The following is a 20,695-nucleotide window of genomic DNA, read 5'->3' as shown; positions in this document are numbered from 1 at the left end:
CATTGCTCAAAACATAATATAGAATCAAAATCAATGTTATTATGAATTATTGACCTATCCAAGGTTCCCATTACTTCACATCAAATATTCCACTAAGAAAAATATTTTTGGTGGAAGATTTTGCATTTTGTTTATTTTTTGTGTTTGCCATTAAAAACATAGTTTTGTTTCACAAAAAAGGGCGGAAAACAAACAAACAAAAATATAAAAAAATATTTTGAAATGAGGGATGGATCTGAAGTTGATGTAGACTCCAAAGATTTAATTGTTACATATAAAATGTATGTATGCCCTGGCACACCATTATCATCATTTCATGACTGAAGCAAAACACTTTTTACACTTTTATACTGAAATAAATACACCTACAACTTATTAAATAAAAACAGAGAAAAAACTACCAGGAGCGGTAAAGTTTAGATCCATGAAGGAAAGAAGAAAGTGAATGAATGTTTATAACTGAATACATTTACATACTTTATGCATACAATTTTTTTTTTAATGAATTAACGTTTATGACAACCTTTTTCCAAAACACAATATAGAATGTGAGATCTTACAGGATAATACATATGTTTATCTTTTTTTTTTAAACGCTTACAAAAAAGTGGGGCCCCAAAAATTTACTGTGGGACCCCATTTTTATGACTTGATGGGTCCGTGGGACCCATTTTGAAAGTTCCTAGCGCCAACACTGCTGTCAACAGAGGAGAAAAAATGCTTTATTTAAATAAATATATTATTTATAAAGCAAGTTCGAGTATCATTGGCAAATTTTCACCTAGTCCCGGCCTTGGCGTGCTGCCCGCCTTGGCACGCATATACTGTATGTGTCCTCTTTTTGGGATTTCCCAATATGGTCAGCCTACCTCTGAGGGCAGCCATAATTGCGACCTGGCCCTCATTAAGAATTAGTTTGATACGTATTATCTCATCACTTCGACTTTTTTATCTCATCATTTCGATGTTTTTATCTAGAGATGTCCGATAATATCGGCCGATAAATGCTTTAACAGTTAATTTTACTCATTTTCATTAATTACTAGTTTCTATGTAACTGTTTTTATATTGTTTTACTTACTTTTTTATTCAAGAATTTTTTTTAAAATTTATCTTATTTTATTTTATAAATTAAAAAAAAAAAGGACCTTATCTTCACCATACCTGGTTGTCCAAATTAGGCATAATAATGTGTTAATTCCACGACTGTATATATAGCAATATCAGTTTATATTGGTATCGGTAATTAGGGGTTGGAGAATATCGGCAAAAAGCCATTATCGGACATCCCTATTTGTGTCTCCTAATTATGACTCACTTCCAAACACCGGAAGTGAACAAAACACATTTTTAATTATACGTGTCTGCGGTGTTAGTAAACACATTTAGGGAAAACGTTCATAGACATGACGGGGTAGGTTGTCCGAAACAAAAAAATATATAAAACATACCATATATTAGCATGAAATGTTACTTTTAAACATGAATGCGGTTTTTTTTAATCAGTTAACAGATTTGTTTGAATTCCCCCCGGGGAGGCGTGGACCCCGGAAGTGTTGTAGCCGCGCCCCTGCTACATTGTTGCTTCCTCTTTGTGTGTTTTTTTAAAAAAAAAAAAGATAATTGTGTCTTTTAAAATTAGTTTGAGAGAGAGGAAAAAAAATCACACAAATGTGTCAATTATGAGTAGTTTTCGAATCAGCGTGACGCAGCACGACAGGTAAGCCGACACCGGCCGCCATATTGGGAAGTCCCGGAAGTGAGGGGGGGTAGAGAGGGGGCGGCACATCGTCAACCGATAGTCGAATGTTACATGTGGCTGTTGAGCCTACGGGGGAAAAAAATATATATTCCCCGTCACCTTTTCTCATGTTAGACCGTTCGGAGCACGGGGTGGACTCGGCTCCACAGCACACCCGCGGATAGGTCGTGTTCGCCCGGAGCCAGCAGCAGCACGGCGGTGTGACTCGGCGCCAAGGAGACGCGGAACTAGCGGAACATTTTGTCAAAGAGGCCAAAAGAGATTTACCGGCGGCTGGAGCGTTAGTACCTGGGCAGGAGTTTGAAAGCGGGCGAAGAAGAGGACTCGTCGGGCCGGAAGGAAGGACAAGATGCCGCTGGCTCAGCTGGCCGATCCCTGGCAGAAGATGCCGCTGCCGCCAGGAGAGGTGAGTCCCTTACGCACCTTTTGCATAAAAACAAGTGAAAGTTTGCAAATTAAAAAAAAAGTATGTCAGCATTAAAGTTAGTCCAGTACTGTTTGAGTGACAGTGCAATAATAAGAGAACAACAAAAAGGTGAAGATAAAGACAATACCATAAAGTCATACCTGCCTGCTATATTTACATAAGCGCTTCAAGGTGTGTCACCCACACAGCAACTCTTTTACAAACACCTGGAAATAAATCCAAATATCTCAAGATTTCTGGCCAAAATAAGTGTCTAAAATAGGGGTCTCGCCGCCTGACTCTCTAACCCAGGGGTGTCCAAAGTAAGGCCCGGGGGCCAGACAGCACATTCTAAAAATATTACTACAAAGATATCCAAAGTGGAATAAAAGATGTGTAAAGCAACGAGAACAAGATTAAATGTTGACGCTAAAAAGTAGGGATGCACAATGTTTTGGTTTTTCGGGCCGATACTAATAAGTTCCTGCGTCTCACAAAACAGATGAACCTATTTACCGCATTTTCCGCACTATAAGGCGCACCGGATTATAAGACGCACCTTCAATGAATGGCCTATTTAAAAACGTTGTTCATATATAAGGCGCACCGCATTATAAGGCGCATAGAATAGACGCTACAGTAGATGCTGGGGTTACGTTATGCATCCCGTAGTTGCGAGACCTGTTGTGGCTCAATATTGGTCCATATATAAGGCGCACTGGATTATAAGGCGCACTGTCAGCTTTTGAGAAAATTGGAGGTTTTTAGGTGCGCCGTATAGTGCGGAAAATACGGGTATACCTATAATTTTGTTCAATAGACACTTAACTGTAGTTTATGCACTTCAGCCGCAAGCGTCCCTTACTCACCTTTTGCATAAAAAAAGTGAAAGTTTGCAAATTTAAAAAAAAAGTATGTCAACAGTAAAGTTAGTCCAGTACTGTTTGAGTGACAGTGCAATAATAAGACAACAACAAAAAGGTGAAGATAAAGACAATACCATAAAGTCATATCTGCCTGCTATATTTACATAAGCGCTTCAAGGTGTGTCACCCACACAGCAACTCTTTTACAAACGCCTGGAAATGAATCCAAATATCTCAAGATTTCTGGCCAAAATAAGTGTTTAAAATAGGGTCTCCAACAGGGAGCTGGCCGCCTGACTCTCTAACCCAGGGGTGTCCAAAGTAAGGCCCGGGGGCCATTTCTGCCCCGCAGCACATGCTAAAAATATTACTACAAAAACATCAAAAGTGGAATAAAAGATGTGTAAATCAACGAGAAAAAAATTAAATGTTGACGCTAAAAATTAGGGATGCCGATACTAATAATTTCCTGCTTCTCACAATACCAATTAACCTATTTATACCTATAATTTTCAAAAATAAACACCTAAATGTAGTTTATGCACTTTAGTAGCAAGCGTTTTTCATGGGCTTTTCAAAACACTTATAGCAAGGCTGGCGTTTCAGGTGGTTTAATGTGTTGAAGCGCAATGTTTTTTTACCCCTGCTCGCCAAATGTTTGCGGAACATTTGGCGCAAACAGTACACCGAATGTATTCCTCCAGAAACGGGGAAGAAGTCCCAATCTATCGACGCCATATTTGTTTACAACAAGGCGAGTCCCTTAATCACCTTTTGCAAAAAAAAAGTAAAAGTTTGCAAAAAAAAAAAAAAAAAGTATGTCAACAGTAAAGTTAGTCCAGTACTGTTTGAGTGACAGTGCATTAATAAGAGAACAACAAAAAGGTGAAGATAAAGACAATACCATAAAGTCATACCTGCCTGCTATATTTACATAAGCGCTTCAAGGTGTGTCACCCACACAAGCCATGTTTCCTACAGCTCGCACACGGTAACTCAAGCTTTAGGAGGTTGAGGTGGGGGGGTTTAGGGGGCGGGGTTGAGGTGGGGGGGCGGGGGGTTAGAGGGTAGCGGGGGGTGTATATTGTAGCTTCTCGGAAGAGCTAGTGCTGCAAGGGGTTCTTGGTATTTGTTCTGTTGTGTTTATGTTGTGTTACGGTGCGGATGTTCTCCCGAAATGTGTTTGTCATTCTTGTTTGGTGTGGGTTCACAGTGTGGCGCATATTTGTAACAGTGTTAAAGTTGTTTATACGGCCGCCCTCAGTGTGACCTGTATGGCTGTTGACCAAGTATGCGTCACATTCACTTGTGAGTGTGTGAAAAGCCGTAGATATTATGTGACTGGGCCGGCACGCAAAGGCAGTGCCTTCAAGGTTTATTGGCGCTCTGTACTTCTCCCTACGTCCGTGTACACAGCGGCGTTTTAAAAGGCATGAATTTTACTTTTTGAAACAGAAAGCGATAATTTCTGATATTACATTTTAAAGCATTTATCGGCCGAAAATATCGGCAGTCCAATATTATCGGACATCCCTAAGAAGCAGAGTTTATTTTAGCCAAAGCTCTCTGAATACCGTATCTATTGTTGATATGTAATTCTCATCATGACATTTACACCCTTTTTCGATTACGCATGCACCTCCTGGTACCCTAGCACCTCCAAAACCCTCAAATCTAAACTCCAAACATCTCAGAACAAGCTAGTCAGGTTACTTCTAGACCTCCACCCCAGATCCCACCTCACTCCTACCCACTTCTCTAAAGTGGGCTGGCTCAAGGTGGAGGACAGAGTTAAACAACTTGCACTGAGCCTAGTCTATAAAATCCACTACACCTCCCTGATACCGAAGTACATGTCAAACTACTTCCTTAACGTAAATGACCGCCATAACCGCAACACCAGGGGGAGCTCCACTAACCACGTTAAACCCAGATTCCGATCTAACAAAGGTCTTAACTCATTCTCTTTCTATGCCACATCAATGTGGAATGTGCTCCCAACAGGTGTAAAAGAAAGGGCATCTCTATCCTCCTTCAAAACCGCAATAAAAGTTCACCTCCAGGCAGCTACAACCCTAAACTAACACCTTCCCCGGATTGCTAATAATCAAATGTAAACAATCAAATGCAGATACTTTTTCTTATGCCTTCTCTCTCTCTCTCTCTCTCTCTCTCTCTCTCTCTCTCTCTCTCTCTCTATGTCCACTACTTGCTGTCCATATCCTACCCCCCCCCCCTCCACACCCCTGATTGTAAATAATGTAAATAATTCAATGTGATTATCTTGTGTGATGACTGTATTATGATGATAGTATATTTGATAGTATATATCTGTATCATGAATCAATTTAAGTGGACCCTGACTTAAACAAGTTGAAAAACCTATTGGGGTGTTACCATTTAGTGGTCAATTGTACGGAATATGTACTTCACTGTGCAACCTACTAATAAAAGTCTCAATCAATCAATCAATCACTCAAACACGTGGACACTTACAAAAGCCTCTTTTTCAGTGTTTTTTTTGCGGCGTTAAGCAGAATAATAACGACTGCACAATTGAAGAAAAGCTCCACTGAGTCGGGTATCTCAATCCTAAAGTGATGAAAGAGTCACATGACCCCAAATGTCAAATTTGCAGACACAATAGTGACACTCGTGCGCTTGTCGTGGAAAAAGTGTAAACATGCCAGGGAAAAAAAGTGGATTTTAATTAGGCCAACGCACATTTTAAGTGAATTATTTCGCAGATTTATGACATCGGTCGGGGTTTAATGTCAGTGAAAGCAGAACTTCATCCTATTCTTGGTGTTATGCAAAAAAAAGAAAAAAGATGAACGCGCAGTTGGAGAAAAGTGTGGGATTGCTTCACAAAGTGAGTCAAAGTCAAATAAATCTAGTGTGTGTGTGTGTGTGTGTGTGTGTGTGTGTGTGTTCCAGTTCTTCAAGGTTTTGAATCTTGATAACGAACCGTAGGCGTTCGTCCGGGTGATTCAGGAAGGCGCTTCTTGCATAAGTCCACTTCCTGCGTGCGTGACCACTTCCTGCGTGCGGTGTCACCGTAGTGTCGCGAGGCGTGTACGAACGCATCAGGCCGCACGTAACCCGCCCCGATTCACCAGTGGCTACGGTTGCAAAAAAAAAAAAAAAAAAGGTAGCGAGTCACGTGGTCGCGGCGCTCCGACGAGCTCGTACTTGCCCGTCGCTTTTCGCACACACCACCTCGCTGTCATGTCATGCTGGCGATGAACGTGACCTCTGAACCCGCCTCTAAAAAGTGTATGCGTGTGTGTGTGTGTGTGTGTGTGTGTGTGTGTGTGGGAGATGGCGGCTGTCGCATAAGGGGAGAGTGATGTGGAATAAAGACGAGATCAGTCAGCAGGCTCACTAAAAGAGTCACTTCCTGTTTCTGGGAGGGAATGTTGCATCAGAAAAGGAATGCTCCGTAGTTACACCTGAATGAGGACGTGTGTGTGTGTGTGTGTGTGTGTGTGTGTGTGTGTGTGTGTGTGTGTGTGTGTGTGTGTGTGTGTGTGTGTGTGGCAGACAGAAGTATCATTCCTGTAGATATCAGCTAGTGTCAATACTCGTTTTTATATGTTTGTGAGGCTCAGCATCGAACGCGCTGTCATTCCTGGAATTTCGTGTCATGTTGTAGCAAGTTGCAGTTGCGCCCATCCACACACACACACTCTCACACACACACTCTCACACTCAACGGTCGAGATTCCTCCCCGTCAAGTCCCAAGCAGCGTGGACGTGTGATGTCATCACTGGTGCTAACAATAGCAGCGAGGGGTCGTCAAACCAGACGTGACGCGCCCAACACACTGCAAGCGTTAAACACACATAAGCAGTGAAGTTGGCACGCTGTGTAAATGGTAAATAAAGTAAGAATACAATGATTTGCAAATCCTTTTCGACTTATATTCAATTGAAGTGTGCCCATGCTTTGGGCACTAATACACCCCCATACCATCACACATGCTGGCTTTTCAAATTTGCGCCTAGAACAGTCCGGATGGTTCTTTTTCCTCTTTGGTCCGAAGGACACGACGTCCACAGTTTCCAAAAACAGTTTTAAATGTGGACTCGTCAGACCACAGAACACTTTTACACTTTGCATCAGTCCATCTTAGATGAGCTCAGGCCCAGCGAAGCCGACGGCGTTTCTGGGTGTTGTTGATAAACGGTTTTCGCCTTGCATAGGAGAGTTTTAACTTGCACTTACAGATGTAGCGACCAACTGTAGTTACTGACAGTGGGTTTCTGAAGTGTTCCTGGCCCATGTGGTGATATCTTTTACACACTGATGTCGCTTTTTGATGCAGTACCGCCTGAGGGATCGAAGGTCACGGGCATTCAATGTCGGTTTTCTGCGATTTCTCCAGATTCTCTGAACCTTTTGATGATATTACGGACCGTAGATGGTTAAATCCCTCAATTCCTTGCAATAGCTTGTTGAGAAATGTTGTTCTTAAACTGTTGGACAATTTGCGCACGCATTAGTTCACAAAGTGGTGACCCTCGCCCCATCCTTGTTTGTGAATGACTGAGCATTTCATGAAATCTCAATGATGGCACCCACCTGTTCCCAATTAGCCTGTTCACCTGTGGGATGTTCCAAATAAGTGTTTGATGAGCATTCCTCAACTTTCTCAGTCTTTTTTGCCACTTGTGCCAGCTTTTTTGAAACATGTTGCAGGCATCAAATTCCAAATGAGCTAATATTTGCAAAAAATAACAAAGTTTACCCATTCCAACGTTAAGTATCTTGTCTTTGCAGTCTATTCAATTGAATACAATGATATATATATAATATATCATTGTATTCTGTTTTTATTTACCATTTACACAACGTGCCAACTTCACTGGTTTTGGGTTTGGTATATAAACAATCCCATAAAGATAATACGACTCTTACATAAGTAGCCAGAACAATATTATTATATAACATATTTCTTCTGCCAAGGAAGTATATTGGGTGGATATTTATTTATTGTATTTCATTTTTAAAATAAAACTTGGCTATAAGTGTGTAGGAGTTCTTTTTAAGCACATTCAACAATACCGTAATCATTTTGGTGACAATAAACGGCATGATATAACATTTTCATATAGTTACATCCTCAATAAGCACATATAAACACATATCACGATATGCGAACTGGAAGAGATTGGGATGTGGGTGGTGGGGTATCGAGTGTGTGCTCTGTTTTTTCCCGTGGATTCGCGTGTGTGTATGTAAGTCTAAAGAGTTGCTTGCCTCTCGAGTGTTTTTGCAATAACAGAGTCAGTCAGTCCAATCAAAGTGAACAAACAACAGGCGTATGTCCATGAAAGACAGGGAAGGAATTTGGAGCTTTTTCGCTGCGCTATCCTACAGGGGAGTCATGTAGCAACAACCTCGAAATCCAAATTGGAATGTTTGCGTTTGGGCGAGCTAAAACAAATTTAAACGTTTCAATTGAATTGTCCATTTCTGGTCTTCAAATTGATTACAATTTCGCCTTGCAGAGCAGACAACTTCTCCAAGATGTTATCAAGTTTGTGATTTAGTTTAGAAAAATTGCCAGTCTGGGTGCCCACAGTTCTGCCTATCTCTTCAATCATTTGTGGCATCTGTTGGGAACGACTTCTAGCATCTTCTGAATTTGCTGATACACCAAGGCACCCTTTAATACATTCAGCTAATGGCCTTAATTTAGTTTTTTGATTTGCGTTTCAGAATTGGGAATAGAATGAACGGAAGGTACCGTATGTCTTCTCAAAAACTTTGTAAATGTCTATCCCAAGTATTGTTAAGTTGGGATTGGATTGGAGGTGCTCTATTTTCTATTGCTAAAATTCATTAACAATATTTGATTTTTGTAATTACAATTAAAAAAAATAAAAATAAAAGTTTTTTAGGCCCACACTGCATGTACATTATCATTTATACATCAAATACGAGAATGGATCCTGAATCGAACAGTCACCATGAAAATCGGAATCTAATTCAATCGTGAAGTGCCTAAGCTATACAAGCCGTACACTGACTACTCTTAAGTATATCTATGTTTCAGTGCTTGGAGGTGGACTCCCTTTTGTGAGGTACTGTAAATAACACAAATAATTCCTGCCTGCTTTTAGCAAGTAGTAGTAGGAGACCGCTATCAGGGTCGCTATCACAGCTGCTGTTCCAGCAGGGAAGGTGTCAGGCGGCTAAGATGTCTTTATGCAGCGCTACTTCCTGTCTGCCCTTCTTCTTCTTCTTCGCTTTGGTGGCCCTGCGGACACATTTCCCACTGTGACCGTCTGGCGCCTTCAGGGGGTCTGACTCTCCTGCAGGGAGCAGCAGGGGGGAGACCATTAGAGGGAAAGTGAAAACGAAAGCGCGCCCACTCTTGTTGACTAAAACGGGATCTGTTTTTCGCAGAGCCAAAATATTTCCTCCCCCTAAGATGTGCAACCTGACGCAAGAAGCCGCCGCCGTGTTAACCTTTGACCTCTCTGTGCTTACAGGATGCTCATAACGACCTCGAAGACTCCTTGGGCGAGGACGACGTCATGCTGCCCTGCGCTGTAAGTTCCCCCATTCTATATGTGTGTGTTTGCCTGCGAGATTTGACTGACATCCCACCAGTAGGCTGACGCCCACTCCGAGGCGGGATAATTGGCGTTGTGAGAGTGAAGCTCGCTGCAGCTGACGATCGGCGCCGTGACTCATCCCAAAACATAAACAAGCCCTCAAAATGTCAGCTTGTTATCATCAACTCATGATATCGTCTTAAAATGCTGTGTGTGTGTGTGTGTGTGTGTGTGTGTGGAGGATTTGTTGATGATCACAACATACGTGTGTACACTTTGGTTTCCAAAGCCTCTCACGTGGTCACGTGACCTGTTGATGTGGCGCCCAATCTGGTCTAAAGCCTAGTGTCTACACTTTAGTGCATCAAAAAAGGTTATTTCCAGTTGGTGTGTGTATGTGTGTGTGTGTGTGTGTTGGCGGCAGCTGCGTCCATCGATTTTTAAATGTAGAGGAGATGGCTTATGGATCGTCTGTCTGAGAAGAGCTGAGTAGTCATTACTTCACTCTCCAGAGTCCTCTACACACACACACACACACACACACACACACACACACACACACACACACACACACACACACACACACGTACCTCTGCACCCACAGGCAATAGGCTATGTGCAAATGGTACTGTAGATGTGTGTGTGTGTGTGTGTGTGTGTGTGTGTGTGTTTAGCCAGGTTAAACTGCGATAATGAGGCAAACTGACCTGAAGTTCTGACCCGTTGTGTCCAAAGTGACTTTTAAGACAAAGTTCACTCTTGTAATTTGAATGTTTCTTACACTAATTGGCCTTGAGCACATACACACGTATCTTAACACTTTGTAGCCTGTACACACACACACACACACACACACACACACACACACACACACACACTGATGCCCCCCCGTGAGACAGAAAATGGTTCCCAGACAACATTAGTAGCATCGCTGCTCTCTTGAGAGACTGACTGCCATATGCTGTAATCTGCCACTGCCATAGTGTGTGTGTGTGTGTGTGGGTGTGTTTGTATGTGACATAGTAATAGAACATGAGGTCACAGAAACTACTCTAATTGTTCCTGAAAGGTGCCATCTTACATCATTGCCATATCATAGTATTTGTCAGTGGTGCAGGATATATATTGAGTATATTGGAAGTGTATTCTAGTTTTGAAGCTGCAACGGTTTAAAAGTGTTTTTAGTACGTCCGACCGGGAACACGCTTTATGTGTACGTAGCTTTTATGCTAATGAGCTGCGTGTGTCTTCAAGAATCGCTATTGTGTACTTTATTCACTTTTTACATACACAGTGGGACCTCGATTTACGAACGCCTCTCTTTGTGTTCTTTTTGAACGTTTAGATCGAGCCAAATACGCCTCAATGTGCCATCGCTTCATTCGTTCATTTTGACTACCATTTTGATGACATCGCTTCTTGTACACGCCGTTTTGAAGAGGCGTGCCCCCCACGTCAAATCCTGTTTGCATTCTTGCGAGGAGTAGACGGATTTGCTCACAAAAATGAAAGAAACAAGTCCACTATTGCAACCATTTTCAGAAAAATATGTTTATATGGTTGCTGACTTTGCAGAATTAGTTACATTTATTTGCAAGGACGCAAAGAAAGTGCAAGTGTAGCCGTTGCCAGTGCAGATAAATGAGAAGCAGCTAGCCGGCGATTGCCTTTCTGAGGCTATCAGTTGAGAGAAGGCTCCCCGTTTATACGGCGACTTGATGTCCAAAAGTGACCATGCTGTAATCAGCACGGAAAAACTATTTTCCAGGTGAGCCAAGGGTGTTTGGAAAAGTTTAAAAAGAGGAGCCGTCATTCACAGCACCGATGTAGCATGGCGAGGCTGCTCAGAAAAGCTGCCGCTTCAAGGATTTTATCGGCGAAGAGGAAATTCTACCGTGGCAAGTTTTTAACTGCGATAAGACCAGACGTTTTTGGAAAAATATGCCAGAGGAGACGGGACCTTTTTATTACAGCGAAGGGGAATGCAGTACTGGGACATAGTCCGATGCTAGTTTGTCATCTTAGTCTAGTCAGGAGGTGACAGAGAAGCCGATGGTCACTCTGTCAGAGCTACAGCATTCCTCTGTGGAGAGAGGAGAACCTTCCAGAAAGGCAACAAACTCTGCAGCAAACCACCAATCAGGCCTGTAAGGTAGAGTGGCCAGACGGAAGCCATTTCTCTAAAAAAAAGTTTGCTAAAATGCGCCTAAAGCAAAATGTTCTGGTCTGTTGAGACAAAGATGGAAGTCTTTGGCGTGAGTGCCAGGCATCATGTTTGAAGGAAACCAGGCCAATACCATCCCTACAGTGAAGCATGGCGGTGGCAGCATCATGCTGTGGGGATGGTTTACAGTGGCAGGAATTGGGAGTCGAGTCAAGATAGAGGGAAAGATGAATGCAGCGATGGACAGAGACATCCTGGATGAAAAACATCGCTTCCCTTCCAATGTGATGAGGGATTAGCAAAGAGGAATGGGTGAAACTCTCCAAAGATAGATATGCCAAGCTTGACAAAGTATTCCGCAAACTGTCTAAATACTTATGTACATGTGATTTTTTGAGGGTTTTTTTGTTCATAAATTTGCCCAAAATTCTAAATTTCTGTTTTTTTTCTGTCCAGATGGGGTGCTGAGTGTACATTAATGGGAAATAAAATGAACTTTTTTGATTTTAGCAAATGGCTGCAATGAAACAAAGAGTGAAAGATTTAAAGGGGTCTGAATAATACCCACTGTACACATAGTACCGATGGAACCAGCGTCGATAAGGAATATCGATGTTGGTGTGGATAAAATCCTAACGATAACACATATTACTGTGAGAACATCATAAAAAAGTCACTTTAGTCTAAGCCGCCACCTTCAAGCCCGCTGCTTCTCTGCTCCGTGGACAGCGGTCATTGAACTAACTAACGCCACATCTCATCTCCCTCCTGACAAATTGGCTAAGGAGAGATTCATTATTCATGACTCCCTTGGAGAGAGAGCGAGAAATAGGCCTCTGTGAGACCAGCTAAAATTATAATGCCTTTAATTATTAGACCACTCCTTTTTCTAATTCCATACGTCATGTCACAACTTCCTGTGTGTGCGCATGCTCTCTGGCAGATGGTGTTTAATCTTGTCCAGCCATCTGGACTGACTTACTGTAGCGTCTTTTTAAAGGCACACACACACACACACACACACACACACACACACACACGCACACCCACCCACCCAAACACTCACAATTGTGCACAGGAACAATTGCCAGGCAACTTGCTCAGGTGTGTGTTTGTGTAGAAGATGTGTGATCCCACGCCACGTCATCCACTCTCGTGTGAGTGACTTTTGATGAATGCATTGATTGTGTGTGTGTGCGTGCTCTTGGTGCCAGGCAGGGTGGGGTTGGGAGCTGAGAGCAGTGCATTGTGGGTCCTACCATTGTGAGAGGTCACAGGGCGATGATGTAATCTGTCTCGACCCGTCAGCGCTCTTCCTGCACACGACTCTATCTATCTCTGTCTCTCTCTCTCTCTCTCTCTCTCAATCTATCTATCTCGCTCGCTCCAGGAAGCCGCCAATCACAGCACACGGCAACAAACTGGTGTTTTCACTGCGCAGATATCTTTGTGAGGACACCGTGCACGTCTCTAATCCGTGGCTTTTCCCCACTCCGCCCCGCCCCGCGACACACTCCTTCCTCTAGTGTCTGCACAACCATGTTACACACAGGACATAAGCAGCTAGCATTGATTATTGCTATGATTATTGGTGAGACCAGACTTAGGTTGGACCGACCTGAGCCGGAATTTGACATGGACGCTCCAAACTCCCTCTGTGTTTTATTTACCCCCTTCAGCCTCTTCCTCGCCGCCACATGTGGAATTTCACGCAGTTTGCTAATAATTTCCTGTCAAGAAGCTTGCTGTGCAAGTTTCATGGTACATTCAAAGACCAGTGGGAAATCCTAGTACTATTTTTTTTTTTAAATGCTCATAAACAACTATGAAGCTAAGTTACATGTAGTGTGTGTGTGAGACGGGCGGCTTTGCGCACAGATGTTGACCTTCCTGTGCAGATGTTGTTGCTAGGGAAACAATGACAGGACATGATGAGCAGCTGGAGAGCCTTCCTGTGTGTGTGCGCGCGCGCGTGCCCTCGTCGCCGCTTGGCTCTAACTTTTCTCGTCAGTCCACGCTTTCGGGCGCCATGACAGGGTTGGCGCCATGAAGACGCTTTTACTGCATGCCAGGAGACTCCAACTTCAGGTACAAACTTTTTGTCATGGCGTTCTGACTGTAGGGGGAGCTTTGTTGAGGTTTGATTCTTTGTTGAGGTCATGCCGTGTCAGCACTTTCTGTGACAATCCTGTGTAAGCCTCCCAGAGTGGATCATCTTGTCTTCTGCAAAGATTGTCACTATTATGTTAGATCCACTATGGACTGGACTTTCACAAAATGATGCTAGACCCACTCGACGTCCATTGCACCGGACATCTGCGGTCCTCTCCAAGGTTTGTCATTGTCATCCCACTGGGTTGAGTTTTTCCTTGCCCTGATGTGGGATCTGAACCGAGGATGTCGTTGTGGCTTGCGCAGCCCTTTGAGACACTTGTGATTTAGGGCTATATAAATAAACATTGATTGATTGATGGCTTTTGCCGACGAAAACCATCCGCACCTGTCCACACATCTGCTCCGAAGACAGTTTAGGACTCGACCCCCCTTATCATTGTAAATATTAAAATAACATCGTTTGAGCTGTAAAATTTAGATTTGTGCCAATATGGGTTTTAAGTTATTTTAAAATACATTTTCTTACTAGTGATGTCATCCACCTTGTCAAAATCTTCCCAAACTTGTCCCATTCGTTTGTGCTGCACATTTTTTTGTCTCACTATTATAATTGTTATGTTATTGACATTTTATTATTCATAACCAACCACATAACATATAAACTATAACCGTTAGACAAGCATTTTTGCACCCCAAAAGTTAGAGGAGTTTTTGACGGGGGTGCTGGGTATGAATAATGAAACATTAACGTAAAAATTATACCGTATTTTCCGGACCATAGGGCGCACCGGATTATAAGGCGCACTGTCGGTGAGCGGGTCTAGCCGGGTCTATTTTCATACAAAAGGCGCATTAAAGGGGTCGTATTATTATTATTTTTTTCTAAATGTAAAAGACTTCCTTGTGGTGTACATAACATGTAATGGTGGTTCTTTGGTCAAAATGTTGCATAGATGATGTTTTACAGATCATCTTCAAGTCGCTTTCTGACAGTCGCTTCCGGATGCGCCGTTTTGTGGGCGGTCTTATTTACGTGGCTCACCTTCGACAGCGTCTTCTCCCCGTCATCTTTGTTGTAGCGGTGTAGCGTGCAGGGACGGGAGTGGAAGAAGTGTCAAAAGATGGCGCTAACTGTTTTAATGACATTCAGACTTTACTTCAATCAATAACGGAGCAGCATCTCCTCATCCGTGGCTCACTAGTGCAATAACAACACCCGAAATGTGTCCCGTGAAAAAAACGTCCGACCGGAACTCTCTAATAACAAAAGTTCCTTGGGTGAATAATGTCAACTCGCTACACCGGTATGTTTTTGTGCTTTCATGACGAGTTTACTGACAGATATAAGTAAGAACTTTACACTACCTTATATTAGAAATGGCAACAGCGGAGGATTAATGTCCCATAACAAGAAGATAGAGAAAAAGAAGAAGTTTATCGACTACAAAGGTGGACGCGTGCAAATTTTCTGGACTTATGCAGATCCCAAATACAGAGCAGCAGGTATCAGAAGGCAAGAAAAGTTGCTTTTGCATAATATTGCCGAACAAAACGGCAGATAATATGTCTTACCTTATACACACACCATAATAATACTCATATGTTGAAGCACAGTACAATCCATCAAGCGGTGCGGCTTCATAGCTTACCAAAGTCCTACTAAAACATTTTGATAGATTTTTGAGCGCCGTGTATAATTATATATTATTATTATATATTAAAATATATACATTTTGGTGTTGTTTACTTGAGTCATATTGCAGTCTACATGTATCTCTTATGTGTGACTGCCATCATATTGCAGTCTACACGTATCTCTTATGTGTGACTGCCATCTACTGGTCACAGTTATCATTTCACCATGTACTAAATAAAATAGCTTTGAGGTCGGTAAGCCCAACCAAAATGATTCCGTACATTAGGGGCACCGGGTTATAAGGCGCACTGTGGAGTTTTGAGAAAATGAAAGGATTTTAAGTGCTATTACCGAAAAATACGGTAATAGACAAAAACAATGTTTCAGTGCAAACGAATGGGACACACTTGGGGAGATTTTGCAAAGGTGGGGGGGCTGGTTATGAATCATAAAACGTTAAAATCATCAAAACTATAATAGTTAGACAAAAAAAATGTTTGCGGCACAAATGAATAGGGCAAGTTTGGGAAGATTTTTTTCATGGTGGGTGGCTGAATATGAATAATAAAACAATATAAAAACTATAATAGACAAAAATTTTTAAAGTAAAGTACCAATGACTGTCACACACACACTAGGTGTGGTGAAATGTGTCCTCTGCATTTGACCCATCCCCTTGTTCACCTCCTGGGAGGTGAGGGGAGCAGTGAGCAGCAGCGGTGGCCGCGCCCGAGAATCATTTTGGTCATTTAACCCCCAATTCCAACCCTTGATGCTGAGTGCCAAGCAGGGAGGTTTTTATAGTCTTTGGTATGACTCGAGACAAGTTTGGGGAGATTTTGACAAGGTGGAGGGGGAAGCTGGTTATGAATCATACAATTATAATAACATAAAAAAGAGAAATATAATAGTTAGACAAACCACATTTGTAGCACAAAAGTTTAGGACAAGTTTGGGGAGATTTTGCAAAGGTGGGGGAGCTGGTTATGAATCCAAAATAATAACGTACAAACTATCGTAGTTGGACAAAACAAATTTGCAGGACAAACGTTTGGGACGAGTTTGAGAAGATTTTGACATGGTTGGGGGCTGGTTATGAATAATAAAACATTGATAACATACAAACTATATTAGACAAATAAAATTGCAGCACAAATGAATGGGACAAGTTTGGGGAGAATTTGACAAAGGTGGAGGAGCTGGTTATGAATCCAAAATTATAACATAAAAACTATCACAGTTGGACAAAACACGCTGGTTATTAATAATAACATACAGACTATAATAGACTAATATAATTGCAGCACAAACAAATGGGACAAGTTTGGGGAGATATTGACAAAGTGTTATAAATCATAAAATGATAACATAACAATTATAATAGACAAAAAACATTTTTTGACAAGATTTTGCCATGGTTGGGGGGCGGTGGGTATGAATAATAAAATGATAACATAAAAAAATGGAGCACAAACATTTTGGGCACGTTTGGGGAGATTTTGACAAAGTGTGTGTGGGCGGGGGGCTGGTTATGAATAAATAAACATTAATAACATAAAAATTATAATAGACAAAAAAATAATTTGCAGCACAAACGAATGGGACAATTTTGGTGAGATTTTGCAAAGGTGCGGGGGTTATGAATCATTAAATGATAACATAAAAACTATAATAGACAAAAATATTGCAGCACAGCCATAGGACAAACGTTTGGGACAAGTTTGAGAAGAGTTTAACAAGGTGGGTATGAATCTAAAAATGATAACATGAAAAAATGTAGCACAAACATTTTGGGCAAGTTTGGGGAGATTTTGACAAAGTCGGGGCTCTGATTATAAATAACACGTCAATAACATCCATCCATCCATACATTTTCTACCGCTTATTCCCTTCGGGGTCGCGGGGGGCGCTGGAGCCTCTCTCAGCTACAATCGGGCGGAAGGCGGGGTACACCATGGACAAGTCGCCACCTCATCGCAGGGCCAACACAGATAGACAGACAACATTCACACTCACATTCCCACACTAGGGCCAATTTAGTGTTGCCAATAACATAAAAACTATAATAACAATAAAATTGCTGCACAAATCTTTGGGACAAGTTTGGGGAGATGTTGACAAGGTGGGGGGGCTGGGTGACATCACTCGTCAGAAAATGTATTTTAGAATAACTTGAAATCCTCAACCACACAAAATGACATATTTTCTAGCACAGACGAATGGCAGTGTTGTTTTAATAATTGCAATGATAAGGGGGGCAACCTCACACAGGTCAGGAATAGTCTTGTTCCGACATGTGATGACATTCTGAAGAGACAAAGGTGATGAATATTCATCTCCCAGCATGGCGTGCGCGCTCACATGTTGCATTTCTGCCCGTTGTGTAATTAAGAGGCTTCCAGACCCTCACTTGGCAACTGATGAAGTGCTTTGATTCCACTAATGAGGGAAGGAGGGTTGCGTGTGGGTGTATGTTTGTTGAAGTCATGGGGAGGACGAGCGCTTGAAAGTCGGCAGACATTGTTGCACTCTGCTCTTTGTGTGGTGCACAGGTTGCCATGGTAACAGGGATGACAGGGTTGACCGTACCCATGACCTTTTCTTTAAACTCGTCGTTACATCGGCGAGAGAATTTTTGTTTAGCTGTGTTTTCCGGCGTTCCTCACTGCTGTGAATAAATGCTCAGTGACTGGATTGAAAAGGATGAGTCAGTTTAATTGCAACTTTACTTTTTGCAGCAGAGAATGACTGAACGCTGTTAGTCAGATATTTGTTCAGATTGCAGAAAGTGTGACAACTGTTGTTGTGTTCCTTCAGAAGTTGTTTGGAGGTTTATCAGGGCCGACAATGTTCCGTCTGTCTCCTGTCCACTAATAATTATATCTTGCTTTTCTAGACACTTGGTCGCCAACCTTTAGCAAAGGCAACTCAGGATGGGCGATATGGCCTCAAATCTATATCACAATACATATACCATACCATACCAACTTTATTTATAAAGTCCTTTAAGAACAACCACAGTTGAAAAACAAAGGGCTGTACACCACAAAGAAATAAAGGCAAAGGACAGACTAAAAATTAAAATTTCATTTCATTTCATTTCATTTTTATTTATCTCCTTCATTGATGTGCATCTTTGATAGACAATTATAACACAATTATTCAGTTACACCGTTACACACCAATGCCTGAGAAGGAGCAGGATGAAGAAAAATCTTATATTTTCCTGCCCCCTTCACATAATACATAGTCTTACTTAATGATATGTGAACCAACAATTACATCCAAATATAACCAAAACAAAACAAAACAAAAAAAACACAAGTGCAAAACTTCATGAAGTACAAACCGAACAAAAAAACAAAAGAAGTAATATACACCTCACGGGATGATACTAAACAAATACAAAACCAGGCAAAAAACAAGTAAATTAATAAATATAAAGCAAAATTGTAAACACTTATGGCTGTCCATATGATTTTATTGTTCTGTCTTTATATATTTTTTTCAATTGGAATATATTTTTACAATCTTTTATCTCATTATAAAGAGAATTCCATAGTTTAACCCCCACCACTGATATACACATTTGTTTTAAAGTTGTCCTTGAATACTGATGTTGGAAATGACCTTTTCTTCTATGCTCTCCATTCTCAGAAGTGATGACAAACATTTTTTGTAAATTTGCTGGTAATGTTTTGCTTTTAGCCTTAAACATGACACATAATGTCTGTAACTTTACTAGCTCCTGTAATTTCAATAAACCTGAATTAATGAATTTAAAACAGAAGTAAAATACACATTAAAAAAGCAAATACAAAATTACCCTAAGAACAATTTTGTTAGATAAAAAGCAGTTAAAAGTTAAAAACAGTTAAAAAAGTTAAAAGTTAAAAACAGTTTAAAGTCTCATGCTGGGTTAAAAGCCAGTGAATAAAAATGTATATATATATAGGGCAATAACTGCAGTATTTTAAGTCTCGTCTTAAGATCCACTTTTATTCTCTGGCTTTTAACACTTTGTGAGTTGTGTGGTCCTCTGTGTTTTTAAATTTAGATTTGTATTTATTGTTTTTATTGGTTTTACCCTTTAAAATTGTTTTTAATCATATTCATTTTTATATTGCTTTTGTATTTTTATTTTATTTTATTATTTTTTTTCAGTCATTGGTGGAGCTAAGGATAATATTTGAATATTGTTTTTAATATTGTTGTGCAGCACTTTGTAAACATTTTTGTTGTTTAAATGTGCTATACAAATAAAGTGGATTGGATTGGATTAGATAACAATATTTATCACAATATGGCGACTTGTCCAGGGTGTACCCCGCCTTCTGCCCAAGTGCAGCTGAGATAGGCTCCAGCACCCCCCCGCGACCCCGAAAGGGACAAGTGGTAGAAAATGGATGGATGGATGGATGGATGGATATTATTTGGCATAAAAATAATTTCAAAACTACTTAGAAAGGCTCCTATTTGCAGATGTACTCTATGTTGTAACGTGGGTCATTTCCAGTTGTATTATTTTCTTAGTATTAATCTATTTGCTAATTAACTGTTGATTGGGGTGCACAAAAAATGGATTCACATCCGAATTGCAATTCTTATTCATCCCGATTCATAATTTTTTAAAATTGATTTAAAAAAAAAAGTTTACATGAATTTTTTTTTTTAGAATACATTTTTAAAATGTGTTTTTTAAGCCATCTCCATGCAACTAAAATGTTTTATAACCCATAACCTGTTTTTAAAAAGTTTGATTCTAATTATACCAAATGATACAAATGAGAATCTACTCTGAATCGAATCGTCACCCTAGGAATCCGATTTGGATCGAATCGTTAGGTGCCCAAATATTTACACTCCTACTGTTCCAGATTTCTGTTGTTAAGTGATTCTTTAGTTTTGGGCGATGCCACTAATTAGGATATCAATCCAATATCAAGTAGTTACAAGGGCAGTATCGGTCACACCAATGTTCATACTTAAAAATTTCAGGATCATTTAATGCTTACATTTTTTTGTCACAGCTATAATCTGACTATCAACTCTTATTTAAGGATTTCCTAATTCCATTTTGTACATGCATTTATGACAACGTCAGTAGTGCAAAATAACTGAACAAAAGCTAAATCTACAGTTGGCTCTTATTTCCTAGTTGTGTGTAATGTGAGAATGA

At 40.9% G+C, this 20,695-nt stretch overlaps 2 protein-coding genes across 3 annotated transcripts in view; both read left to right on the top strand.

The window, feature by feature from the left end:
• LOC133629772 (nebulin-like) overlaps positions 1-20,695 on the top strand; it is a 175,880-nt gene that overhangs the window by 152,116 nt on the left and 3,069 nt on the right. The window lies entirely within an intron of this gene.
• rps6ka3b (ribosomal protein S6 kinase, polypeptide 3b) overlaps positions 1,733-20,695 on the top strand; it is a 65,707-nt gene continuing 46,744 nt past the window's right edge. Inside the window, exons 1-2 of one of the 2 annotated variants that reach the window (XM_062020758.1) lie at positions 1,733-2,168; positions 9,536-9,595. In XM_062020758.1, coding sequence (XP_061876742.1) covers positions 2,112-2,168; positions 9,536-9,595 — 117 coding nt within the window. In that variant the 5' untranslated portion in view covers positions 1,733-2,111. Of the gene's footprint in view, positions 2,169-9,535; positions 9,596-13,745; positions 13,854-20,695 lie in introns of those variants that run through there. The other variant, XM_062020759.1, reaches the window with a different exon arrangement.

This window comes from Entelurus aequoreus, linkage group LG15, assembly GCF_033978785.1.
Source record: "Entelurus aequoreus isolate RoL-2023_Sb linkage group LG15, RoL_Eaeq_v1.1, whole genome shotgun sequence".
NCBI classification, from domain to species: domain Eukaryota; kingdom Metazoa; phylum Chordata; class Actinopteri; order Syngnathiformes; family Syngnathidae; genus Entelurus; species Entelurus aequoreus.
The sequence above is the reverse complement of the archived record's forward strand: the minus strand, read 5'-3'. Positions and strand labels throughout refer to the sequence as shown.